This window comes from Panthera leo, chromosome D2, assembly GCF_018350215.1.
Source record: "Panthera leo isolate Ple1 chromosome D2, P.leo_Ple1_pat1.1, whole genome shotgun sequence".
NCBI classification, from domain to species: Eukaryota; Metazoa; Chordata; class Mammalia; order Carnivora; family Felidae; genus Panthera; species Panthera leo.
In genome coordinates this window covers 78,829,656-78,856,764 of record NC_056689.1, presented here as the reverse complement: position 1 = coordinate 78,856,764, position 27,109 = coordinate 78,829,656, and the positions used below count along the sequence as shown (strand labels likewise).

Here is a 27,109-nt window from a genome sequence, read left to right as displayed (position 1 = left end):
GGTTAGGAAGCAGGTGGACGCCATGCTTTTCCCACCTGCCACCAGCACTGCGTGTCCTTGATCGTGACTGGACTCAGTGTCACTCCTGGGGAGCCTCTGGGGAGCCCAGGCCCTCAAAGGAGCTTCTCAGAAAGAAAAGCCAGAGGAAGCAGCCACAGTCATCCTTTGGTGCAAAATAGGGACAGTCCAGCCTCTGCCCTTGAGGAACCAGGAAGCAGGCTTCAGAGCCCCTACAAGCCAGGGAACCGGGACCGCTGGGCCGGCCAGGTGGGTGGCGGCTGGGGGTGCCCACCCAGGACCCCGAGCCCCCCCCATCCCCGCTTCTCACCAGCTGTCTCCTTCCTCACTCTCCAGCAGGAGCGGCGGCCTTCACTCAGAGACCGGCAGAATGTTCTGGCTGTGGGAGTCGCCGGTGAGGCCCGAGGAGTGGAGGGAGCGCCGGTGGAGGATCCGGTTCAGGATCTCTTTGCAGCTTTTGCGGTACTGGTGTCGCAGCAGGGAGTACACAAAGGGGTCAGACGCGGCCTTGCTGTAGGCCAAGCACTTGGACAGCACCCCCCAGTGGGAGCCGATGGGCACCGAGGAGGACAGCTCCACCAGCCTGCGGAGACACGGGGACGCCGTTACTGAGAGCACAGCCTCCTGGCGAGCCTCAGCTTCCCGGGGCTGCGTCCTCAACAACAACGATGGCGACTGCGATTTACAACAGTAACAGTAACGGGCGGTGGACATTCGCCAGGCACTTAGTTTGTTCCGGCTACTGGACTCACTGCATACTTTACACACGTGACTTCTTGGACCACCTGCCCCCCCCGCCCCCGGAGATGTGACTATCTCTGTTTTACGAGTGAGGAAATAGATGTCCAAGGAGGTTAAGTAATTTGCCTAAGGTCTCACGGCCAGCAAATTATAAAGGCAGGATTTGAACCCAGGTCTGTCTGACTCTGGAGCATAAGCTTACCTGAGAAATAGGCTAGTGGCTAATAGTGTCCTGGCCGCAGGCTCCGACTCGCCTGCTGTCCTGCTGTGTGACCCTGGGCAAGTCGCTTCCCTTCCTTGGGCCCGGAGATTTTAGATGAAAACCGAGGCAGTTAATTAAGACCATCTCTACACTGTAATCGGAAGAGGCTGATTCTCTGCTTCGAGTCCAGCTCTGCCCTCCTGAGAAGGTGGCCTGGGAGGGAGGTCTGCGAATAATTTTGCAACCATTCTGCCAGCTCCCAGTACATCTTGCATCAGGAAGAATCTACAGATGGGGAAGGCCTCTTCCTAGGGTTGGGATTCGGGGGGGCCCTTGGCAACGGCAGCAGTCAGGTACCCTAAAGTGACCCTCACTCTTTGGGAGGGGACAAGGGGAGACACAGCCCATGTTTCAAAGGGGTATTTTTCTGTAGGTCCCCCAGTGCCCATTGAACAACTCCATTTAATGGTGCCAATGCGAGACTGTGAGGAAATAAAGGCCTTCCTCTGTGTAATGGAATCCCCCCCCCCAAATCAAGTCCCTTACTCTCCTTTCTCTACTGTGTCCAGCACCGTTGGCCATATTTGGACATTATGCAGCATTGGCACAAGGTAGAAAAGGCCACAGACTGAAGATCATAAGTTACCCTCTGTCCGCTGTCAAATGAGGAAATTGAGGCCCAGAGAGGAGACGGGGTTGCCCAGCGTCACACAGCAGATTGTGAGAGAGGAAGGTCCAGCGTCTGTGCCTTGGGATCTGGCACCTGTATTCTCCGGGGGGGGGGGGGGGGGGGGGGGGTTGCAGGATGACGGGAAGCAGTGGTTCTCAGTGTGGCGGGCCGCCCAGGTTTGGCCCCGGCTTCAGAAAGGACTGAGCTTGGGCTGTCACTCTGTGCGGCCAACCTGCGTGCTTTTCCTGGCTTCGGGCCGAGGCTGTGGGGACAAGCTCACGAAGGGAAGGAGGAGAAAGCCGGCAGGATCTGAGCCTCCTGTGCAATGCCCCTTTTTTGAACAGCCCCTTAACGAGCCCGTCTGAAGCCCCCCATTTGGCCTCCTGTTTCTGGTGCCATTGGCTACCCTTGCCCTCTGACCTCGTGGGGGGACGTGGCCTCGTTTCTGCCCATGTCCTTGTTAGCCCGAATGGGGAAATGGAGTTGTTAGCATTTGGGAAAGCTGTACTTTAAGAAACCTATTTTGGGAAGTGAGGACTTGAAGGGGACAAAAACCCTGAATTTAGAATTCACACCTAATAATGACAATGGAGTAGCTGAATGCCAACACATTGTCGCTACACAATGCCAAACGGCCTTTCCAAAATGTCTGCTCTTCTATGTGTCGCTGAATTCAGTTCTTTGCATCCCTGGCCCTCCCAAGAGGATTCTTGAAATCAGAGCCAAGTATCATTAAACCATCCGGCAAGATCGGCAACATTATTATTTTGTAGATTTCACAGGCTAAAACTATTCAGGGCAATGTAAGATTTCACCACTAGATAATTAAGAGATAAAATGTACTTCAATCGCTTCTCGGAGATTTTATGTGAAGTCTGAATCCTCTGCCTGGTTCAGTAATAATCATCGCCAGCTGAGTATCTACTTTGAGCAAAACAACTGATGTGCACAATCTCTCCTCTTCCAATTATCCTGTATCCTGTGTCCTGTAGGAGGTATCATTATTCCCATTTTACAGACAAGGAAATCAAGGCTCAGAGAGCCAGCGAAACCCGGTTCCACGCTACTGCTGCCCAAGTCCTGACTAAAGGCCGCGCTGGGATTCAGATCCAGCCCCGCAGACGGGACCCGATGAGCTCTGCATCTCTCCCAGCCCCGGGACCGCTTCTCCACGGTCACGCGCTCCCCAGAACCTTGTCGCTTGCCCCCGTCCACAGTACACACAATGACTCCTGTTCCAAAAAGCCAGTGTGTGGCCCTTGTCAGGGCACATCTCCGGGCAAAGAGATGCTCTGGATCAGCACAGGCCTGGACACTGGTGTGGCTACTGGGCCAGCCTGAAGTGGGGACACCCCTTCCGTGCTCGGGTGTGGCTGGCTGACCCACTTCCTGCCTTTCCTGTGCACATGGGACCCCCCGCCCCATGCTGTGCACCTGCTGTGGCTAGCTTTGCTCGGACCTAGCTCTGACAATTCCAAGTCTCCGTTTGTTTGAGGGCACCGAGAAGGGGCAAGGATTTCCACATTGCCACAACGGCTTCTTTCTAATTCTAGATCTGGGCAGGGATAGCACGTGGTTCCCTCCAGCTGACCTTTGACAGAGGGAATCCCCCAGCCCATCTCACACCAAGTCTAGCTCCGCTCACCCCCTCCGAGCGCCCTCCCCTCCAGGAGAGGGAGATTGCCAGTTCTGATCAGTCATATTCTCCTCGTGGGCAAGGTCACTGCGTGCTAGAAGGTTCCTGCCATGCTCTGCCTCTTCTCTCTTTAGTGAAAGAAAACTCCACTTGGTGGATTACTGAACTCCCCTCTCCTGCCCCTACCGACAGCTCTGACCCACGAGCCCTGAGTTTAGGGATTATCGGGCTTACGTGTAAAGCAGTCCTTTGTTTCCCTTTGTTATATCGCCTCCTGGGTTGAATTATCTCCCCCAAATTCATATGTTGAAGTCCTAACCCCCAATACCTCAGAATGTGACCTTACTTGGAAATGGGGTTGTTGCAGATGTAATCAGTTAAGATGGGGTCAGACTGGAGTCAGGTAGGCCCCTAACCCAGTGCGCCTGGTGTCCCTATAAAAGGGGGAAATTTGGACACAGATGCACAGGGCGAGAAGGCCATGTGAGGATGATGGCAGAGATTGTGTGATGCTTCTCTAAGCCAAGGAACGCCAGAGACTGACAGCAGACCCCCAGAAGCCAGGGGGGAGCCCTGGAACGAACTCCCCCTCATCCCTGGCCTCAGAAGGCGCCAACCCTGCCATCACCTTGATCTTGAACTTCTAACCTCCGGAACTGACACGAGGCATTTCTATCGTTTAAGCCACTCGGTGAATGGTAGCCTGAGGAAGCCCATGGGCATGTAGGAGGCTGTTAGGCAGGACTGGTTGTTGTTGCCTTTAACAGCACAACGTGGCACCGAGCCCCCACCCCAGTCCTAGAGCCCCGTGTGCAGCAAGGTGGATGCCAGGGTTACAGAACCGTGAGGGCACTGCCTCTTCTTCTCTGAGCCTCCTGCCCCCAGCCCCTGACCTTCCGTTAAGCACCGAAGTGACTCTCCACATACTTACTGTCTGGGATGTGAACCAGAAAGACCTCTGCCAGCAGGCCCTGTGCAGGGGGAGACATTTATGCTTCTCTGCTCAAAATGCACCCAGGCCTCCTCCCAGAGCCCCCCCCCCACCCCGCACAGTTCCTTGTGCATATCCCCTGGGGTGAGAGCCCACACTCTCATCAGCAGGGCAGGGGGAGGAGAGGGGAAGGGGGCCAGGAATCTGCTTTTCCAAGGGTTCCAGGCGACTCTGAGGCAGGTCGGGTCAGAGTTGCTCTGTGAGCCCCTGGGGGCGTCCCAGGATGGTGGGAGGTGTGAAATGCTACAGGGTGTGGGCCCGTTCACAACTCGGAAGCACAGCACAGAGATGTGTATTTTTCTGACTCAGGGCGCTGCAGAGCAGATCCCCGCAGATCCCCCGCCTCCACTGGTCCAATGTGCCCGCCCCCCTTCTACACCCCTTTGTCCTGCATTTGTTGCAGGGGGTGAGGGATTCTTCCTGGGAGCCACGCTCTTCTCTCTTGGCAACAAACCCTCTGATCTGGGTCACTGGCAGGTCTCTGTCCTGGCTGTCACAGCCGAGGGCTGGAAGCCCTCCCCTCTCATCCCTCCCCTGCAGGCCCCACCCCCACCCAGCGTCCGGGCCAGTCCCCGCCTCTGGAAGGAGGATAGGGGTACATTTGCCAGAACTCCATTCTCCGGACGCCCAGAGAGACCAATGTCTCAATTCTGCTCGACAGTGAGAGTCCCCAAAGAAACCAAGTTCTGGGGTGAGGATAGGAACAGTAATACCGGCAGCTGTAGGCCCGGCAACACTTCTGGGTCCCCCAGGGCTCAGTGCTTCGATAGCCACTTCACAAACACTGCCTCAAGCCCCTGAGAGTGCTCCCCCTACGGTACAGAGGAGGAGCCATGGCAAAGTGATGCACCAGTCCACATGGCCTGGACGTGGAAACACCAGGATTTGAAGCCGGGGCTGTGGGCGCCAGGCTGCCCCTCCCACCTCCTGGACCCCGTTCCAGGGTACCGTCAAAGACCTTTACCTTCAACTCTCACACTTCACGTGGTAAATTGGCTCTTTCGTCCATTTTGAGCTTATTTTGTGTCGGGTGTAAGAAAGTGGTCCAGGTTCATTCCTCTGCCTGTCGCTGTCCAGTTTTCCCAGCACCACTTGCTGAAGAGACCGTCTTTATTCCATTGAATATTCTTTCCTGCTTTGTCAGAGATTGGCTGACCATACATTTGGGGGTCCATTTCTGGGTTCTCTATTCTGTTCCACTGATCTAAGTGTCTGTTTTTGTGCCAGTACCACACTGTCTTGATGATGACAGCTTTGCAATGCAGCTTGAAGTCCGGAATTGTGACGCCTCTGGCGTTGGTTTTCTTTTTCAACTTGGCTTTGGCTATTCGGGGTCTTTTCTGTTCCATACAAATTTTAGAATTGTTTGTTATAGCTCTGTGAAGAATGCTGGTGTTGCTAGATTGCTTTGGGTAGTACAGACATTTTTTCTTCCAGTCCATAAGCATGGAATGTTTTTCCATTTCTTTGTGGCTTCTTCAATTTCTCTCATAAGCTTTCTACAGTTTTAAGCATATAGATCTTTTACCTCTTTGGTTAGGTTTATTCTTAGGTATTTTATGGGTTTTGGTGCAATTGTACATGGGACCTATTCTTTGATTTCTGTTTCTGCTGCTTCGTTGTTGGTGTATAGAAATGCAACTGATTTCTGTATGTTGATTTTATATCCTGAGACTTTGTTGAATTCACGTATCTGTTCTACCAGTTTCTTAAATACAGAGAACTAGCTGGGGGTTCCAGAGGGGAGCTGGTTGAGGGGATGGGCTAAATGGGCGATGGGCATTAAGGAGAGCACTGGTTGGGATGAGCACTGAGTGTTGTACGTAAGTGATGAATCACTAAATCCTATTCCTGAAACCATTATTATGCTATATGCTAACTAACTTGGATTTAAATAAAATTAAAAAACAAAAACAGAAATAAAATATCATTGGACATAAAAATGAAATAAGTGGTAAATTGGCACCCTCTCTTTCTATCTTACATGCCTCCATCATCTCTCCTGCCCCCACTGCCGTGTGCACACGCACACGTGTATACACACACATGCACACTGGGCACCAAAAGCAACACGGGCCTCAGAACATTCTTTGGGAAGCCAGCCTCAGGTCTGGAGAACCTGGTTTGTGTATTCGAAGACCTGTAAGTAATAAGCTGACACTTTACATTTTCGTGAGACATGAGAACGGAAGGCATTTTATTAAAAGAATATTAACACTGGACAACCAGCTGCATATTAAACCCCTCTGCCATCTACATAATTCCATGACTTTGAAAAGCCACAACAATGGTGCTGTCAGATCCACTAATGCTTCAAAGCCCCACTCTGGTGATTTGGGACAACCATAATTGTTTCTAAGCATATGTTGCTGCAAAGATAATAGCCTTACAAATGCTTCTAGACATGTGAATTTTAATTCAGAAAAATTTAATTAGAGCTTTTGGACGAGAATCCGTTGCAGATCTTCAGACTCTGCTCAAACACTTGGAAAAAGTCAAATGTGACCTAGCAGGGCTTTGAGGGACACAAGAGCCAGTGTCTGTAATAGAAGGTAGTGGGGGCGCTTGGGTGGCTCAGTCGGTTAGGCGTCCGACTTCGGCTCGGGTCATGATCTCTCGGTCCGTGAGTTCAAGCCCCACGTCGGGCTCTGTGCTGACAGCTCAGAGCCTGGAGCCTGTTTCAGATTCTGTGTCTCCCTCTCTCTCTAACCATCACCCGTTCATGCTCTGTCTCTCTCTGTCTCAAAAATAAATAAACGTTAAAAAAAATTAAAAAGAAAAAGAAGGTAGTGACTCCTATTTAGAGTGAAGGTGGAGATTTCCAAGTGTTCTCCACGGTCATCCGACATGCCCCAAGGTACAGGTGCCAGTGGCTCTTTGGTAGGTACAGTTCAGGGACCTGTCTTTCTGAAAGGTATTTGCTGCACAGCCAGCACTGTGCCAACCAAGTCTACTGATGGCTCCAGCTGCCAGAGCTGATGGCCTCTGGGTCCTAGTCTAGGTCTACCCAAGCTGCTGTCAGCCGTGTGGGAGGCCAGAGGTGACTCCATGCAAACCCACCACTTCTTCTAGTGAAAGGTCTCACGTGCCTACCTATCTTCACCTGTGGGTGCTGTAGGTGCTACGCCGGGTTCACACCGAGGTGCTTGGGCATAGGAAGTTAGATGGGTACCCACCCTGCAAATGGGCATCTCTGTATTTCCAGTTGCCTGGTCCCCAGGCTTTGGACATGTAGCATGGCTGCGAAGCTAAATGATTGCCAATAGGCTCGACACTGACCTTTAACCCTCGATTCTGCCAGTAGCTACTCTTGTGACCATAGATAACTCATCTCACCTCTCTGAGCCTCTGTAAGGTAAGGATTCTAGTGCTTACCTTGCAGGAGAGCTGTACTAGGTGCAACCAGGTAGGCATTGGTACCTCCTAGGTGCGTTACAGGTGTCCAATGACAGGTGACAGGTGCAGTTATGAAGACTTTTTGTTCTCCAAGAAGGGAAGCCTGAGAACCTATTTGAAGACCCGAATGGTTCTTGACTCAAGACTGATGCTTTCTTACCTGAGAAAGTTATCAGGCGGATGTGACTGGGGACAAAGAGAAGGACCCCCTCCCAGCCCACCGGGTCTTGATCAACTCAAAAAGGTGGCAGAGGTCACAGCAGAAGCCCCCTCTCTTCTCCAGTGTTCCAATTCTGCCAGCTCCCGGGGTTCACCACAGGGGTCCTGATGTTGACCTGAACTCTTGCCCGTGTCCTCACTTGTAAGGCTGGAATGGGTGGAAGTAGCAAGACAGGCCACCGGGACAGTCACTGCAGTGGTGGGAAATATTAGTGTCTCAGCTAGCGGCTCAACGTCGGGTTTAAGTGACACTCGAACAGCTTGCTCCCAATAGTCTCCAAAACTGCACCATTATGGTTCTGAGCGGGTCAAGGCACAGCGTGCCTTCCTACAGCCTTATGGGAGCAGAGTGGGAACCACCATGTTCCCAGAAGAGAAGCAGATCAGTGCGGCGTGAGGCTTTGCACAGGCTTTGGTTTCAGGCAGACCCGAGCTGGAACCCTGGCCGGGTCCATTGCCAGGCAAGGCTAGTTCCCGTCTGAGCCTCAGTAGCCTCATCTTGAAATGAGGAGGTTATCGAGGCACGAAGAATGGCACAGCCCCGGGCACAGAGCAGGGACTTAACAGGATTATTCTCGGAGACACGGGGCTGGTTCTTTTCCTCTGGATTCCACACGGTCAGCCAGTTACTGCCTCAGTGGTTTTGACTGTTATTTCCATGCACAGGAGGGAGGCAGAGCATAATCCAGGAGACATCTAAGCAGATTGCCCTCCCCAACTGGGTGGTCGTTAGCCATTCCGTTGACGACTTGAATAGAGCCAGCATCAGAGGGAAGAGGAATTCGCCCCTTGTTTCCCCCTGCCCCACTGGTTGACTCGAGATGTCTTAGCTCAGCTTCTCCAGCCCTTGGACCTGGTCCAGCCCTTGGACCAGGACTTATACCATCAGCTTTCCCAGTTGGCTGGGCCTTCAGATTCAAGCTGATGTACACACACCAGCTTTCCTGAGTTTCCGGCTTACAGAGGGCAGATTGTGGGACTTCTCAGACTCTTTCTTTCTCTGTCTCTCTCTGTCTCTGTCCCTCTCTCTCTCTCTCTCTCTCATCTATCTATTATCTATCTATTATCTATCTATCTATCTATCATCTATTATCTATCTATTATCTATCTACCTATCTATTATCTATCTATTATCTATCTATATATATTATTTATCTATTATCTATCTATCATTATCTATCTACCTATTATCTATCTATTATCTATCTATCTATCTATCATCTATTATCTATTATCTATCTACCTATCTATTATCTATCTATTATCTATCTATATATATTATTTATCTATTATCTATTATTATCTATCTATCTATTATCTATCTACTATATATCTATTATCTATCTATCTATTATCTATCTATTATCTATCTATCTATCTATCCATCATCTAATATCTATTTATTATCTATCTACCTATTATCTATCTATTATCTATCTATATATATTATTTATCTATTACCTATCTATTATCTATCTACCTATTATCTAGCTATTATCTATCTATCTATCTATCATCTATTATCTATTATCTATCTACCTATCTATTATCTATCTATTATCTATCTATATATATTATTTATCTATTATCTATCATTATCTATCTATTATCTATCTACTATCTATCTATTATCTATCTATCTATTATCTATCTATTATCTATCTATCTATCCATCATCTAATATCTATTTATTATCTATCTACCTATTATCTAGCTATTATCTATCTATCTATCATCTATTATCTATTATCTATCTACCTATCTATTATCTATCTATTATCTATCTATATATATTATTTATCTATTATCTATCATTATCTATCTATCTATCTATTATCTATCTACTATCTATCTATTATCTATCTATTATCTATCTATCTATTATCTATCTATTATCTATCTATCTATCTATCTATCCATCATCTAATATCTATTTATTATCTATCTACCTATCTATTATCTATCTATTATCTATCTATATATATTATTTATCTATTATCTATCTATCATTATCTATCTATTATCTATCTATCTATCATCTATTCCACTTGTCTGTTTGTCTGGAGGGTCCTTATACAACACAGTCATTGACAAGCCTTGGTAATCTACCCCTGGTGGGTAAGAGGGTTCTGGGCCAGGGGCTCACGGAGCCATGTCTGCGCGCCAGGCACTTCTCTGCCACAGCCACAGACATGAGTGAGAAGCAGGGGAGGACCTTTCTGAGAGCTTGAAGAGCTGGTAGACAGCCCACTGAGGTTGGAAGCCCAGCCCCACCACTGACTCAGTGTGAGACTCTAGGCGATGCCACTGCCCCCCTGCAACCCTGTCCTCGGTTTCCTCCTGGGTGAAGTGTGTGTGTGTGTGTGTGTGTGTGTGTGTGTGAATGACAGAGAGAGACAGAGAGAACTGGAGCTGTGGTTCTCAACACCACTCATGACTGGAATCTTCTAGGAGATTTTGAAACCACCAATACCAGGAGCCACACCTGGCGATTCTAATCTCCAAGTTGGCAAACCACCGTGCCAGATTAGGAACTGAAGACGGCACAGCCCGTGTCTCACCTCCTCAGGCAGGGGAGACCTTCCTTCACTGCGCGCCCCCGCCACTCCCAGCCCGGCTTCACGGTGCCTCTCAACACATGCTCAGGCTGGCCACCGACGCTTGGTCCCAGCTGGCCTGCAAGGTGCCACCGGCTTATGCTCCCTGGATGAGACGCCCACGAAGGGACCTCCCACTTCCAGTACCCACGGCTCTAGGTTCTCCATAAGGAATCATTTCCTGCGAGAAGTTAAATTCTCAACTACATTTCCAGAGCAGGGCCCGTCTTCAGCTTCTTCTGAGATGGGGGCTCGAGTCTACACTTGGAAACCAGCTTGCGAAGAACAGAAGAATCAATCGCCCCCAGAAGCGCTAGCAATCTCCATGCCAGTGTTGGCGGGGATAGACTGCGCTGCGTTCCCTGCATGGGTTATCTGACATATGCCCTACCAGCGATTGAGTTCTGCAGGCAATCCACGTGTGGTTCTCAGCCTGGACCCTCAGTAACATGGGACACTTTGGGGCAGGTTCTCTGGGAGTGAGCATGAGAGTGAATCCTGCCCCACTCTGACCCCACCACACTCTGTGTGGCCATGTGGACATCTGACAGTGGAAATGTAGTTCTGATGGGACCCTGGCCATGCCCGACACATGCCTAGAGCCCAGAGAGCTCCCTACGTGTGATGAGCACATTGGCATATGTCCATCCCCCTGGGGTGTGCCTGGGACCTCCAGTGACCATAAACACAATACATCTCACTAGAATCTCTTCTCCCCTCAGTCACAGAAGGGATGTAGGGGAGGGGTGAGGAGGGGGTAGGTGGTTCCAAGAGGGGTGTAACTTCAGGGGGACTAACCATGAGGATCTGCCAGCCACAAACTCCCCTGACACCCCTGGCTGGGATCAGATATGTCCCCTCATTCAGGCCCTCCAAGAGCCCCTGCCTCAGTGCACCTGTCCTGGTGGAGGGAGACAGTGATGTGGCCACTCTGTATACGCTCCTAGATAAACTCTGATACTGAGAAGGACATTGACCGTGGAGGGAAGGGAGGCAGGGAGTTCTGAGCACTCTTGCAGGGCATCAGGAATGGAGATCCCAGGGGGTTCCTGGTCAGTGAAGGATGAGTGATAAGAGCAGCCAGAGGTCAAGGGAAAGAGGGTGCTGGGAGGAAGGTCATCGACACAACTCATACCCCAGACCTCCCTGACTACAGACCAGTGCTGTTCAATAGGAAGAGAAGGCAAGCCACAGGTGGGAAAAGACGCAGGTAAAATTAATTTTAGCTGTATATTTTATCCCAGATATCACCATTTCACTGTGGAATCAGTACAAAAAAGCGTATGTATGCTCATGCCAAGCCACGAAACCCAATATGCATTTACACCTATGGTACATCTCAATTCAGACAGGCCATGTTCAAGTGCTCTAAAAGGACCTGTGACCGGTGGACCCTACACAGGGCTCTAACTGCCTCATGCTGTCCCTTCTGCTTGGATTGTCCCTCCTGCATAGCCGAGCCCACTTCACAAGCCTGGTCCAGGAAGCTCCCTCCAGGAGAGCCACTGGACCCTGTCCCTATCAGATGACATGACATGGTGTTCTGTTTGGGTATGAGGGCCATGTCTACAGGGTCAATGTCCCCTCAGAGGGCATCTCTTGCAGGACCGCACCAACCCATGCCTCCTCTGCAGGGCCTTTTATACGCTGCGCACAGAGAAGGTGCCAGAAAAAATGTGTGTCAAAATGAAATGAGGGTATGTTTGCATATTGGATGAGGTTTGCTTAGGATGGCTCCTTTGTGCCTATAAGAAAGCTAAGACAGGAGCCGGATAGGGTAGTGACAGCGGGGGAAAGATAGTGCCTGCAACGAACGGTCCTGGGAAAGTTGGGCAGCCACGTGCAAAAGAATGAAACCGGACCGCTTCCTTACACCATACCCCAAAATAAACTCAAAATGGATTAAAGACCTAAATGTCAGACCTCAAACCATAAAACTTCTAAAAGAAAACACGGGCAGTAATGTCTCTGACATCAGCCACGGAAACACTTTTCTAGATCTGTCTCCTCTGGCAAGGGAAACAAAAGCAAAATTAAGCTCTTGGAGCCACACCAAAATAAAAAGCTTCTGCACGGCAAAGGAAACCATCGACAAAATGACAAGGCAACTAGGGAACGGGAGAAGATGTCTGGAAACGGCATATCTGAAAAGGGGTAACATTCAGAGTATATAAAGAACTTCTATAGCTCAACACACAAAGAACAATTAACCTAATAAAAAAATGAGTGGAGGACCTGACTTGACATTTTCTTTTTCAAAGAAGATACACGGATGGCCAATAGACACGTGAGAAAATGCTCAACATCACCCATCATCAGGGAAATGCAAATCAAACCCACAATGAGGAATCACCCCACACCTGTCGGAATGGCTAAAATCAAAATGACCAGAAACAGCAAGTGTTGGTGAGGATGTGGAGAAAAAGGAACCCTCGTGCACTGAACTGGTGCAGCCGCTGTGGAGGTTCCTCAAAATATTAAAAGTAACAAGTACCATTTGATCAAGTTATCTCACCACTGGGTATTTACCCAAAGAAAATGAGACCACTAATTGGAAAAGATATATGAACACCTGTTCATAGCAGCATTATAGGTTCAACAGTCAAGATAAGGGAGCAGCCCAAGTGTCCATCGATGGACGAATGGAGAAAGAGGCGATATATACGTACAATGGAATATCACTGAAGCATAAAACAGAATGAAATCTCGCCATTAGCAACAACGTGGATGGATCTAGAGGGCATTGTGCTAGGTGAAATAAGTCAGTGAGAGAAAAGTACTACATGATTTCACTGATGTGTGGAATTTAAGAAACAAAAGGAGAAACCAAGGGAAAAAGAGACAGACCAAAAAAAACCAGACTCGTAGGTACAGAGAACAAAGTGGTGGTGGCCAGAGGGAAGGCAGGTGGGGGGACAGATGAAACAGATAAAGGGCATCAAGAGTTCATTTGTCCTGGGGCGCCTGGGTGGCTCAGTCGGTGAAGCATCCGACTTCAGCTCAGATCATGATCTCACAGTCTGTGGGTTTGAGCCCCGCGTCGGGCTCTGTGCCGACAGCTCGGAGCCTGGAGCCTGCTTCGGATTCTGTGTCTCCCTCTCTCTCTGCCCCTCCCCCGCTCACACTCTGTCCTTCTCAAAAATAAATAAAAACATTAAAAAAAATTAAAAAAAAAAGAGTTCACTTGTCGTGATGAGTACTGAGTAATGTACACAATTGTTGAATCATTATACACGTGAAACTAATATAGCACGGTATGTTACTTATAACTCAACAAACAAATAAAATTAAAAATTTGCCACCTCCCCAAAAAAGAAAGAAAGGCAACAGCTGGGTAGATGGTGGTAGTGACGCTGAGGGTAGCTTCACCAGAGCCATATTTTGTATTTGTGAGGTTTTCTCGGCATATCTTTTTCTCCTTAGTACGTTGCCATTCATCCCCATCAAGGATGAACGGTTCTGTGAATATTTTTAAAAATCCCAAATGCATCAAATCCATTTGGAGGGAGCATATTGCATTGCGAATCTACCATCAATTTTACTGAAACGTTATTTTCTGGGCACCATTAGAGCAACCGAGCTATAATCAGAAAAAAGGAAAATTTTGTTGGGAAATGAGATTAAGCCAGAGAAAAAGCCAATAGTTTAAAGTTGGAGCCACATTACCTATTCTCCTCTGAGGGTTCAAGTTCCCGTCATTAGCCCACAGGTCCCCTTTCCTGTGGGATCTAAGAGGAGGGGCGCCTGCCTGCCCTCCCCTCCCGGTGCCTCTCTCCACAACGGATTTGATCCCCTCACTGCACGCACCAGCCAGTCCCAGGTCGGCCCAGGGGTGGGCGGAGGGGGGGGTGGGGGCTCCAAGGACGAGGGAGGGAGCGCCAACCAACCATGCCAGGTCTGTGCTGCCCACGCTCAAATCCCATCAGTCCTCAAAACAACCCTAAGAGGCAGGCACTGCTCACTTGGATGGGACTGGAGGCAAAGAGAGGCGATATCACTGGCCCAAGGTCACACAGCAGGAAGGAGTGGAGCTATGGTTTGAACCCAGTGGGCACGTTCCAGAGCCCATGCTGGGAACCGTGCTGTGGCCCCGTCCTTGGACAGCAACAGAAACCTTCTCACCTCTGTAACAGCCTGGGTTTCGTGTCCCCTGGAAAACCTGATCTACGCAAGCTCTGGCGTCCTGGCTGGATGTGGAGTGTCTAGACCAAAGGTTCTCCACCAGGGTGGAGGCTGATCCCCGGGGCCGTGTCTGAAGACATTTCTAGTTGTTAAAACTGGGGAGCAGGAGGGAAGTAGTGGGTGAGTAGGGGACACGGTGCCCTTAACACCCTACGATGCACAGAGCGGTCTCCCCACAAAGGGAGTTCCACACAAGATGTCAGTAGTCTTGCGGTCTAGTGGACGGTTCTAGAAGGAAGAATTGATGGCTCTGCTCTTTCTAGATCAGACCTATCCAGAGACCTGCAGACGGTCCTAGGTCCTTCGTTCAAAGCGAGATTTCGCCCAGAGGAAGCATCTGTGAAAAGACAGTGAAAGACGCTCCAAGAGAAGACAGGGTGGGGGCTGCCGTGGTCAGGGTGGGGGGGGGGGGCGGCAGGACCCCTAAGAGGAGGGGACAGATGCTCCCCTGGGCCAAAGAAAGAGGACAGCACCACAGGGAACCAGATATCAGCTCAGTAGAAGTATGGACGGGAGAAATGGGGAGACCTGGCTATTGTGGGCAAGCCCACTCTGGGAGCCAGTGAAGCCGGGAGTCCCTTCCAGGTCCCTGCCAGCTGGGGATGCCGGGATGCTAGGCTGTGTTCTCTTACAATCTCTCTCTCTCTCTCTCTCTTTCACACACACACACACACACACATACACCCACATACACACCTGCACAGATCCTACTTCCCAGGCTCAACATCCGCTTCCTACTCAAACATCAAAATCCCTTTTTTTATTGTCAACTTCTCAAATAGTTAAGCCATTTTGGATACAGAGTCATGGGGCTTTTTTTTCCCCCCTCCAGTGTGCAAAATTGATTGGGTGATACTTTTTTTTTTTTCCCTCCCCCTGGCCAGACCACGGGAAGGAAATTCTGCAGCTAGAGCAGGCTGGCTTTTGGTACACACAGCCCTGAGGCCAGCGTGTCGCGCCCCGGCAGCAGTGGGCGGGTCGGTGAATGGGAGAGAAGGTCACCAGCTCACAACACCCGTACCAGAAGCAGGACACCCCCGGTGTGGCAGAGCAGACGGCATGTGGCCCCTGCTGTTGACCAGGGTGTCCTGGCTGAGGATGCCTGGGGGCTGGGCCGCACTGTGCTCAGTGGGCAGCGGGAACCCAACCGGGGCAGGGCGTTTTCCTCCTTCCATTCTCCCCTCCCCTCCCCTCCCCTCCCCTGTCCTCTCCTCTCCTTTCCTGCCTCTTGGGGCCAGAGCCGAGGCCAAAGGGTTAGATGATGAATGAGCTGGCAATCAGGGGGAGACTCTTTCACCATCCCCTTCGGTTCTGAGTCACCATCCCCAACTGGAGGCTGAAGAGGCAAAGCGCGCGCCCTCCTTGTCACCAAACCCGTCCCGTGTGTCGCCCCCAACACGCTCTCTGGAAACGCGAGTCCGAGAGAGGCGGGTGCCTGCTCCAGGTTGCGCGGCTCCTGCTTTGCCCTCCAAAGCGAGAGGCCCGCAGGTCAGGCTCACCTGGTAATCACGTAGGGCGCAAAGCACACGAGGAAGGTCCCTATGAAGGTGCTGATCTTCTTGGTGGCGCGCTGCCGTCGCCTCTTCTGCTCCTCCAGACAGCGTTCCCGCACACTGCACGGAGAGGGGGCGAGAGGGCTTGCCGTTAGCGAACACAGGCCGGGCGCTGCGTGCAGGGACTCAGACAGGAGCCAGACAGACCCGAGGTCAAGTCCTGGCCCCAGGCGCGTGACCCTGGACACGGGCGTGACCTTGCGAAGCCTTCAGGGTCACCGTCTGTAAAATGTGCGTAGTAATAGAATAGAATGCCACCAAGGGCTCTTTTGAGACTTGAATGCAAAAAAGCACACAGATGCGTGAAGGCGTTCAACGCAGAAAGCACAGAAAGCAATTAGCACAGTGCCCACGTGCAAATAAACTCATCCTTATTCCTCATGAAATGTCACCGATCACCTGCAATATGCCAGCACCGGAGTCCGTATTCTCTAAGTTATATCCCTAATTCTTTTTTTTAAATGTTTTAATGTTTATTTATTTTTGAGAGAGAGAGAGAGAGGGAGGGAGAGCAACTGGGGGAGGGGCAAAGAGAGAGGGAGACACAGAACCCGAAGCAGGCTCCAGGCTCCGAGCTGTCAGCACAGAGCCCGACACAGGGCCCCAACCCACAAGCCGAGAGATCGTGACCTGAGCCGAAGTCAGATGCTTAACTGACCGAGCCTCCCAGGCGCCCCATTAATATCTCTAACTCTTGTCTTTACCAACATAGATCCTTCCAGATGTGTTTTACCTGCCCTGTTTCACAAGGAAGAGCAGGAACTCAGAGAAGCCCAACGATTTGCTCAGCTGGTAAGTGGAGACGTGACTTGAACCCTCGTCCATGTTTCTCAAAGCTGGTCCTTTCGACCCGGGGTGGGCTGGACTCTGGGCACGCAGTGTGGCATGGGGCTTCCTTTCCTCCATGTCTTCAGCCCTGCGTCTTCCATCAAGAGCCTCAGCCTTGCCTGGAGCCACAGACACTACGTTCTGGGGTCACTGAAGGAGAAGTCACTTGATTCCTTCAGTGAAGCCAAGAGACTGTCCCAACGAGGGACACGGCGTTGAGGATGGAATCAGGAGCCTGCTGTCTATGCTTCCAACCACACCCTGGTCCTGATTCCACTTGTGCTAGGACCTTTCGGGAACTGACATCTCACGCCAGCTGAGAGAAGTGGTTTGCGTAACCCCTTTCCGGCAGCCACGGGGTAATTCATGAGCAACAGCGAGCTGTCCATTACCACCGTCAGAGAGCCAGAAAGGCAAGGCCAGCCACGGGCTTTCCCACGCCCCATCCCCTGGCATTCCACGTGGGCATGTGTTCCTACCGTTTCTTTTTGAAATAAATCACATCACTCCGAAAATGAGCAAGGAGGAAGACCGTGGACAGAGTTGCCCAGGAAGTGGAGATAACCTAGCAGATCCAGGCCCGTGCTGCAGTGACCTGGCTCCACAACGAGGCCAAGTGTGTTCAAGGAAAGCAAGGTGCGGACAGAAGGTGCACGAGCCAAGTTCCCAGCAGCATTAACGCCGGGGCACCCTCCCCTGCCCCCCGCCAGGACTATCATTTTAACACGGAATCAAAACCCTTCTTCGCCCTGTTTCTGATCACAGGTGGGCAATTCCACATTAGACTGGATTGAAGGCGCTTGAAATTCTTGCAGGATTGTTTCCCCTCGGCTCAGAATGTGGAGCTGGGAACTGGAGTTTGGCTCGGTAGGTACAGGTTTCACACTGGCTGAAAAATGATTACTGTTAAGTCACGTTACTCATTTCTAACAACCAACGTTAGTAACAACCCACGTTCCTTGCGTCTTTAATTCGTGCCCTTTGCAGACACTGTGATGGAGGCTCAGGTGCTTGAGTGTGTTTGATGCTCACAATGTCTCTAGAAACGGAGGACTGGTACAATGGTAGCCTTCTTTTCGGATAAGGAAATGAGGCACAGAGAAGATAAGTAACTTGCTCAACATCACACAGCTGGTGAGTAGTGGTGGTAGGGTGACCAGCTTGTCCTGGGTAATCGGGACTGTCCCAGTTTTTTAAATTGATTGATTGATTAATTGGAGAGAGAGAGAGAGAGAGTGCGCAATCATGGGCACGGGTGTGGGGGAGGGGCAGAGGGAGAGAGAATCCCAAGCAGGCTCCACACTCAGCACAGAGCCCGACACGGGGCTCGATCCCACGACCCCAGGATTATGACCTGAGCCGAAATCTGGAGTCAGATGCTCAACCGACTGAGCCACCCGGGTGCCCCTGGACTGTCCCAGTTTTAAGACGGAAAGTGCCAAGTCTGAGGAATTCACCCCCCACCCCCCAACACCACCTAGGACAAACCAGGACAGTCGGTCGTCCTAGGGGATGGCAGGATCTGAGCTCAGGCCATCTGGCTCTGGAGCCTTGAGTGTCACCTCCCAAGTAGTTAGGGTCATCACATACCCCTAGGGAGGCCCCAGGACATCATCTCATCCAGAAAAATCTGAAGAATACAGCTCATGGGGCAGGAAGACTGGGGGGACTTTGCCTGAGGCCACAGAGCAACAGTCAGTCTTAATCGCCTCGCTTTCCATTTTTACGTGGGTCTCTGCAGATTCTCCTACCAATGTCCTCTGGCTCCTGTGACATGTGCGTGATATGGGTGGGTGTGGAGAGAAAGCGTAGGTCCCTACCCAGGAGGCCTGGGTGCAGTGAGGTAACCAACTCATCTTGATCTGTCTGGGATGTCCTGATTCTAACACCCAAAGCCCTGCATCCTAGGAAAGCCCGGTCAGTACTCGGCAAACCGGGACAAGGGTCGCCCTAGGGCACAATGTGTTTGGCCCAGTCTCCATAACACAGGCCTGTTTGTTTCAATATTAAGGTATTGCCCTCCAAACGTTCACGTAATTGACTCGAGAACCGTTGGAGATTTGAGACCTGAGCCGGATGTCCTGAGCCATCATGGTATACTCACCCCACGAGAGAAGCAGAGCATTCTGGGCATCCCCTAAAAAACGAGCGCCAAGTTCATATAAATGAGGGTGGCACCGGGGCTGGGCCCTCCTCCAATCCTTGGCCCTGACGATGCTGTCCATTTCGCAGATGCTTTGGAATAACCCCAGTGAATGAAAGAGCTGTGGGTTGGATGTCCTAGTCCCAGCTCCGCCCTCACTGCTGTGTGGCCTTGGGGAAGTCACTCAATCTCTCTGAACCTGGTTCCTCATTTATCCAAGGGGAATCTCATAATAGCTGTAAGCAGAGCCACCATTGATCAGGGACAGAAATGACTCACCAGCTACCAAGCTCTGGAGGAGTGAGGAGCTTCCTCCAGTACTCCCCCGGAGGAAACGAGGTCGCTGCTGCTGCAGGGCTGAGGACCCCGACGGTCTCCCCTCTCTCCCTGCGGCACCAGATAATCCTGCCTTAACCCCATGAGGAACACTTAAAAGCAGATGTTGGCAAAAGCTTTGGAGGCCTTCAGAAGGACAAACGGACGCATTGCAGTGACCCAGAGGAATAAAATGGACACTGTACAGGCTAGAATGATCAATGTCACTCCCGTTCACTGTAAAAATCTACGGGGAAAATTTTTATCTGTTCCTGCAAAGTTTTGGCAGCAGGGAGAATTAAACAGCAAGCACTCTGCAGACATGTTACTTCCGTGGGTGCCCCCAGTTCAAAGCTCGACATCTCACACCCAGAAAGCACCCAGTGAGTATATGTTAGGTACGTACACGTGTACATTTCCTCACACCTCTTAGGAAAAGTGAGTCTCCACTATTTTTTTAAGTGACTTCCTCAAAAGAGATGCTAGAAACCTGTCTCTAAAACAGATTCTTTTAAGGGAGCCTTAAAAGTCTTGAGCCTATTAAAGGACAAAGCACGGCTCATCGATGGATGTTAAGGCCATCACTAATAGTGAAGTACTAAGCATGTGGCACCCGGGCCAGACTTCTGGGTTCAGATCCAGGCTTCACCCTTCCATTGCTGTGTGGCTGTAGGCAAGTCACACAGCCTCTCTGTTCATCAGCTGCCTCATCTCTAAAATGCTGGTTATAACAGTACCCATCTCACAGGCTCCTCTCGAGGTGAACACCCACAAAGTATCCAGGGCGGTGCCTGACTCAGAGTAAGCACTCAGTAAGGGCTAACCATGATGAGTATGTATTCAACACGTTTACTGAACAATTACCATGTTCTAGTACTACCTTGAACTCCAAAATCACAGGGCTCCCTCCCACTGCAAAAGTTTTCTTTCTGCCCTGTTTGAGGGAGAGACAGACAGAAACAGGTGCACCCGGAAGCTTGCCAGAGGGGCTGTGAGCTGATCCTGACTCTTATGCTGCCTCGGTGACCCTCTGTGGCCTCCAGGAACCCGGTGGCTGCTGTCCTAATGGCACCTGGCCATCAGCACCTGGCGGGCTGTAGGTGTCTGTGCTGGATGTTGGCTTCCGGTGAGCATCCACGCGGGCCGGGTCATGTCTCTGCTCTGAGACAGACTGGCTAGACTCCACGGTCACACAGTCACGCGCGGTACGGAAAATCCCGCATCCACCCAACCCAGCTCACGGATGGGGAAAGTGAGGCTCAGAGAAGACAGGGACTTGACCCTGATGAGAGAGTGAGGTGCCGACAGAACTAGAACCTGGTTGCTGACGCCCAGTCTGGCGCTCCTGGCCAGGAACCACACGGCTGCTTCCCTGAGCCCCTGCAAGGGGACGGACCCATCCTCCCTGCTCGGAGCTCCCCCGATTTCTGGGGAAGGACGGGGGATGGCAGGAGAAGGAGGGCAGGGCAGCAGGGCAACCCTCTTGCTTATCATTACTGTTAAGCGCAGTAGGAGAGCAGCTCGCCCAGAACAACATCATAAAATCATTCCGCTCTCGCTCTCATTTTTTTCCCCACCATAGATTCCCCTGGCCAGGAGCATTCACCCAGAGTCCGAGCATGTACATCAGTGTGGGGGTTCCTGAGGGCCGCGACAGGACACAGGGCTTCCTTGTGACAGAGAGATGGGCTCTCCAGCATTGTGACATGTGGAGCCGGACAGCTGCTTCCCAGGAGGCTTCAATAAACGGCAAAGGGAATGGAGAAGCCAGGTAATGTCTGAAAAGTGAGTAAATGAGGAAGTCACGGCCAAAATCTTCCAGTCCCAGACACCTCCGTGCCCAGCACGATGGTCTGGGCCTTCGGTGGCCCCCGGATGACTGGAGTCGGTCCTGAGCACACGCTCCGAGTACTCCCCGGGTGGTCCAGATTTGTGTTCTGGGCTTTTAGAATAAAACAAAAGGCAAGGGGACAGGCTGAGCCACGGTGGAGCAGACCTTGAGGCTGGGGTCAGCACACTAGTGCGAAAAGTCGTGTCCTCAGACCTCACACGAAGGGGCCCTGTCCTGGGTCCTGGACATTGGAGGGACGACGCCCCTCTCATGAAATGAAGACTTCATGTGCCCACCCAGAGCCCACAGCATCCATTCTAGACCAAGTACCTGGAACCTGGACCCCACGTACCTGGAACACAGAACTCCCTGCCCAGATGCCCTGATCCTGCGTCCAGAATGTGTGCCGGCATTCCTCCCCGGGCCCATTCATCCTCACAAGGGTGGACGATGCCAGATGCGTGCCCGGCTCGGGGCCTGAGGAGCGGAGGCTCCCTGCGGTACTGGGTAGGGGTGGGGAGGAGAGGCAGGGGCTGTGTGCTCGGAGCCCGTCCAGCTCTCCCCGCCATGTACGAGGCTGAACTCCAAGGAGCTCGAGAATTCTAAATTTGAACCCAGGCTTGCAAAGTGTTATAAATATACACTTGTCAAGGTAGGAGGATAGAACATATTTCATTTAACAGTTTGTAAGCTTAATTTAGAACTTCTAAATATTTATATAGATGGTTTGTGAGCCTCTATGGGCACTTTTGTCCCACCCATAAATCTCAGGGGCAGAACTGGGCACAAGTTTGGACTTGAGCCACGTTCTAGATCTGTTCAATTAGGAAGTGCCCTACCTTCCTTCCCTGGGTCTCCCAATTTCCTCACCTATAAAATCAAGGGCACAGTGGGGGTCATCTCTACAGGCCCTCGCAAGTCTATGCCACAACTCCAACGCCCTCCAGGGTTGGCACTTAACCGACCGTTGGCCGACCCTGACCACGAGGATAAGTATGCTTCACCAACATTCTGCTCTGTGAAATCACTGACCTGTGCCAGCCAAGTGGCAGCCCTCAGCTGCATTGGGAGATGCAGGGATCCAGCCTCGGTGCCCCAGCCCCCACCTATGTCCCACGTCAGAGGACAGCCCAAGTCTCTGGCAGCATGGGGGACAGGACCGGCTACAACTAGTCCAGAGCTATGGTCTGGGAGAACAGAACCACACAGTCTGAGCAATCAGAGGACCAGGTAGGTAATAAATATTAGGAATTCCTAATTGCTTTATGAATGTCACAACTTGAGACACCACGGTAGAAAGACAGGAGTGGGAAATGTCTCTTGGGACAGATTTAATTTAAGACAGAGGGTCCCCGACCTTTTGACGGTATCGAAACAAAGGAGTCCAGACCGCCACTTGCTGCTACGTTAAACACTCTGTGGGAAGAACAGGCACCACTGGGGAGCTTCCTGACATATGTCACCCGGGCCTCAGGGAATTGAAAATGGGTCCCTTCTAATTAAGTCCCAGGAGGCCATTAGTGTGGTGGCTGTTAAGTAAAACCTCCACCGAGTGGAGCCTCCACCTGCCGCCCTGGCCGTCCAGATAAGGAAACCCGGGTTCTGCTGATCCCCAGGTGTCCTGGCTGTCAGCACTAAACCAGCCCAGGAGGCTTGGCTGATATTTCTGGAGGCTTTGCGCCTAGGACCTGGAGGTTCTAGATGCAGCCTTCTCCATCAGACCACGCTAGCTGCACAGTTTCTCATTTGTGGCGAGGAAGAGTTTGGAGATGCCAAGAAAGAAGGCTGTGGATCAGCTGTCAGGAGGCTGTTGCCCTCCTCTGTGGCCCATTACCTACCCTCTTGCTCTGGGGACCTGGGGACAGAAGGCAGATTGGGTTCATTGAAGGGACAGTGCCATCATATCTGCCCACTCTGCCGTAACCTCTTGCCAGCCCTCAGCCAGTGGGGCCTGTCTGAACTGGCCAAAGGCAATTCCTGTCCCAGAAGCCCTTCTTTTTCCCAGTACGGATTAATGCAGGCCCTGCAGGCCCCATGGCATCAGAAGTAGGAGCTTCTGAAAGCATCCTGGAGCTTAGAAGTGTTCAAGGTTCCCCTCGAGGGGATCAGAGAGAGCATAGGGGACTGGAGGCGAGCAGAGCAGCAGCCTGGAGTCAGTGACAGATCTGCAATGTTTGCGAGAGTGGAGATGGCCCTATATCCTACATGGGCTAAAAAGGAGCCACAGCCCCTCCTGTTCTGGAACATGGAGGGACAGGAGGGATGGGATTTGTACTGGTCTGAATAAGGACAGATTCCTCTCCTGATTCAAACCCTCCTCTACTTAGACTCATGGTTAGGGACCCTGCTATGGGAATCTATAGTGTTCAGCAACATTGCCTACAGCATCTAAAACAGCCCTGGTCAAGTCCTAAGGATGCACCTGTTTTTTTTTTTTTTAATTAAGTTTTATTTATTAAGATTTATTTATTTCTTTATTTATTTAGAGACATGGGGAAGGGCAGAGAGAGAGGGAGAGAGAATCCCAAGCAGGCTCCATGCAGAGCCCGACACAGGGCTCGATCCCACAGACCCTGAGATCATGACCTGAGCCCAAATCAAGAGTCAGACGCTTCACCGACTGAGTCACCCAGGCGTCCCCTAGAGATGCACCTTCCAAAGCAAGGTCCTCACACCCCAGGAGGTCGGAACGGGAACAGCTCTGCAATTATGGCTGCAGAATATTTCCTTAAGCGACTCTGAACCATGAATAGACACAGGCAGTGAGTCAGCCCAGGTCAGTGTGCATGTATGTCCCCTGGGACATGTGCACATGTGGTGCCCTGTCTGCTCGACACGCGGTTTACACATGACCACATGCGATTGGGCAAGTGAAGCTCACACATTTGCACACATGGGTTCATATGCCCTGGTGTCTGTGCTATTGGTCATTCACATGTACATACTGTGAATGATTCCATAAGGAAGATTCTGTGGCTAGAAGCTTTGGCCCAGCATGTAATGCGGAAGGGCCATTCTGGGGGGTGGGGGGGGGGGGTAAGCAACGAATACATACACGCATGCCTGTGTATGTGCGGGCACAGTGAAGTTTAAGGACTTTTCTTTCTATGGCTCAACGGGCAGAAACAACTCACACTGAAGGAACCCTCGCTCAAACTGACACCTCCAGTCTGACCCCTCTCAGTCACGAGCCTGCTTCCCCTTGGATGGGGAGGGGCATTCACACCCTGAGGACGGAGCTCCCTCACTGCCCCCAGCAACCCTCCCCCTTAGGAGCTCTCTGTCTACCTCACTTTCTGCACCATCTGGAAGCCACAGCCCCCTTACTTAGGACCCGGGCGACAGAGGGGGCGCCCGTCCTTCCCTGGGACGATGGGATCGAAAACAGCAGAGAAATCAGAGACACCACCAGCCGTTTCCTTCCTTGGTTTCCTACTCTCATAATAAAAACCAAGGTGAGCTCAGGACACCTCGGCTGAGAGTCTCCCCCTTCCCTCCCTGAGATGCTCCCAAGGATGGCAGGAGCTCCCAGGGCGTAGCCGCACCTGAGCCACCCACCCTGATCTGCCTTTCTGAGACAGCGGCAGGTGACGGTGGAGGCGGTGTGGACAGGTTTTGTCCCAGGAGCCTCGTGGGTGACGCTCTCCCTCTGCAGGGACCTCCGGGCTCCAAGTCTGGGAGACACGGGACAGTGCTGTCCGGGAAGAGCAAGATCCCCCCTCCAGTCCCCTTAGAGCCCCTCAGATGCTCCTTTAAGGTCCCACAGAGGAAGGTGCAGCCTGAGGACTCACACAACAGGGGATCTGGAGACAGCAGCCGCCCCCGACCCCAGAGAGAGGAAAGACCCAGAAGAGCAGCACTTCCTTGCTGGAAGAGCTCTAGAGGGGCTCCTCAAGCGACTAGGCCACACTCTCGGGGCCTGATTAGAACCTATTCAAGCAGTGAATAGAGATCACTGCCCTCTCTGCAGGCTTTCTAAAGTGAAAACGACAAAGACACGCAGGACTCTCCGAAGCCCGACGAAGTGCTGACTCTGTGCTTTGTACCCCGATGCTTCAAAAACTGCACACACTGTGTCACCCCTGCTTTTGGTGGCCCTGCTTTGTGGACGTTCTAGGCACCTGTCTCAAGACTGGCAGCATTGGGCCCTCCCCCCACCTCAGTTTTTCGAAGAAAGAAGGGAGGCACCGTGGCAAGGGGGCCTGCCCGAGGTCGCACGCTGGGGCGTGGGGGGTGGGGGGTGGGAAACACAGGGACCCCCCTTCCTCCTGCCACGAGCCCTCCCGGAACCGAGTCCCCCGCGGCCCTCCCCAGGGCCCTCCCCGCGCCCCGCCCCCTCACCTGGGGTGGATGTCCACGAGCAGCACGAGCGTCTGCATGGTGATCACGTCGATGCGCTTGCAGTGGAAGCGAGCCACCTTGAGCACCTTGAGGTACGTGCAGCAGAGCACGACGAAGGACAGCAGGAAGCTGAGCGCGTGGAAGGCGCCCGTGAAGACGGCGAAGCGCAGGCGCTCGTCCGGCCGCCGGCTGCACAGCGTGCACGACGCGTACAGCTGGTGGAAGCCGAGCCAGGACAGGGCGAGCGCGGCGGCGGGGAAGGCGAGCGCGTGCAGCCACGTGTAGGCCACCATGAGCGCGGCGTCGCGGAGGCGCATCTTGGCGCGGTAGCTCAGGGGGAAGACCACGGCCACCCAGCGGTCGATGCTGAGCGCGGCCATGCTGAGCATGGAGTTGGTGGCCAGGAAGGTGTCGAGGAAGGCGGCCAGGCGGCACAGCCGGTCGCCGGCCGGCTGCCGCTGCGCCACGACGCCGGCCAGCGTGAGCGGCATGTTGAGCACGGTGCACAGCAGGTTGCCGCACGTGAGGTTCAGGGTGAAGAGCGCGGGCGCCTGGCGCCGGATGTCGGCGCTGTGCAGGAGGCAGAGCAGCACCAGCGCGTTGGCCAGCAGCGAGACGCCCATCGTGCCCACCAGCAGCCCCGCCAGGCCCGCGTCCCACGAGTTCATGGTGCGCGCCCCGCCGCCGCGGCGCTCAGGGCCCGCAACCCGGCGCCGCCATGGCGCCCCCGCCGCCGCTCGGCCCCGCGGCGCCGCCCCCGCCCCGCGCCCCCCCGGCCCCCGCCCCCATGCCCTCCCCCCCCCCTCCGCGCCCGCGCCCCGAGCTGGCCGGCAGGCGCCCCCCGGCCCTCACCCCATCCCTCTCCGCGCGCGCCCCGCCGGCTCCCCGGGCTCTCGCGTCCTGCGCTCTCCCTGCTCGCTCTCCCTTTCTTCTCTCCCCTCCGCCGGCTCTCTCCCTCCCGCCCTCTCCCCCTCTCTCCTGGCGGCGCTTCTCTTCCCTCTCTCCCACTGCTGTTCTCTCCGTCTGTCTCTCCCACCCCCAATTTTCTCCTCCCCTCTCGTTCTTCCCCCTCCTCTGCTCTCCCTCTCTGGAACCTGGCTGCCTCTATCACAGAAATCCCCGCTGATGCGCACACACTCGCTCACACGCCGCCGAGGGAACCGGCCCTGAAGGCTCCGGTGCAGGGTGATTGGCTCCTCCTCGTGGCTCCCCCCGCCCCTCCAGCCCTCCAGCGGCGTGTGTGTGTGTGTGTGCGCGTGTGCGTGTGTGTGTGTCTCGAAGACAGGCTGAGTCAAGGAAGTCTGTCTGAGAAAAGGGACGGATGCCTGGGCACCTTCACGCCTCAGTGCCACCTGCCCCGGCCTGGGCACCGGCCCAGACAGACCTTGACGTGGAGGTCCCACCCCCCTGCGCCGGCTGAGCTTCCCAGGGCTGAGGCCCTCCCTC

The 27,109-nt window shown here is 52.7% G+C and overlaps 1 protein-coding gene across 1 annotated transcript; it reads right to left on the bottom strand.

Annotated features, from left to right (window-relative positions):
- Positions 1-369: 369 nt before the first annotated feature.
- On the bottom strand, positions 370-26,331 carry GPR26 (G protein-coupled receptor 26). Its single transcript, XM_042908779.1, has 3 exons — positions 25,664-26,331; positions 16,152-16,265; positions 370-601 (listed from the first exon to the last, which is right to left on the bottom strand). The coding sequence occupies exons 1-3, from the start codon at positions 26,329-26,331 to the stop codon at positions 370-372; spliced, it is 1,014 nt and encodes a 337-aa protein (XP_042764713.1).
- Between the last annotated feature and the right edge of the window lie 778 nt (positions 26,332-27,109).

Bases quoted from the DNA above. Each gene is read 5' to 3' on its own strand.
- GPR26 (XM_042908779.1), bottom strand. From the start codon at position 26,331: ATGAACTCGTGGGACGCGGGCCTGGCGGGGCTGCTGGTGGGCACGATG. The intron at 16,266-25,663 runs GTGAGGGGGCGG...CTCTCCGTGCAG, and splicing joins CTCGTGGACATCCACCCCAG to TGTGCGGGAACGCTGTCTGG. The intron at 602-16,151 runs GTGAGCCTGACC...GTGTCTCCGCAG, and splicing joins GCGCCCTACGTGATTACCAG to GCTGGTGGAGCTGTCCTCCT.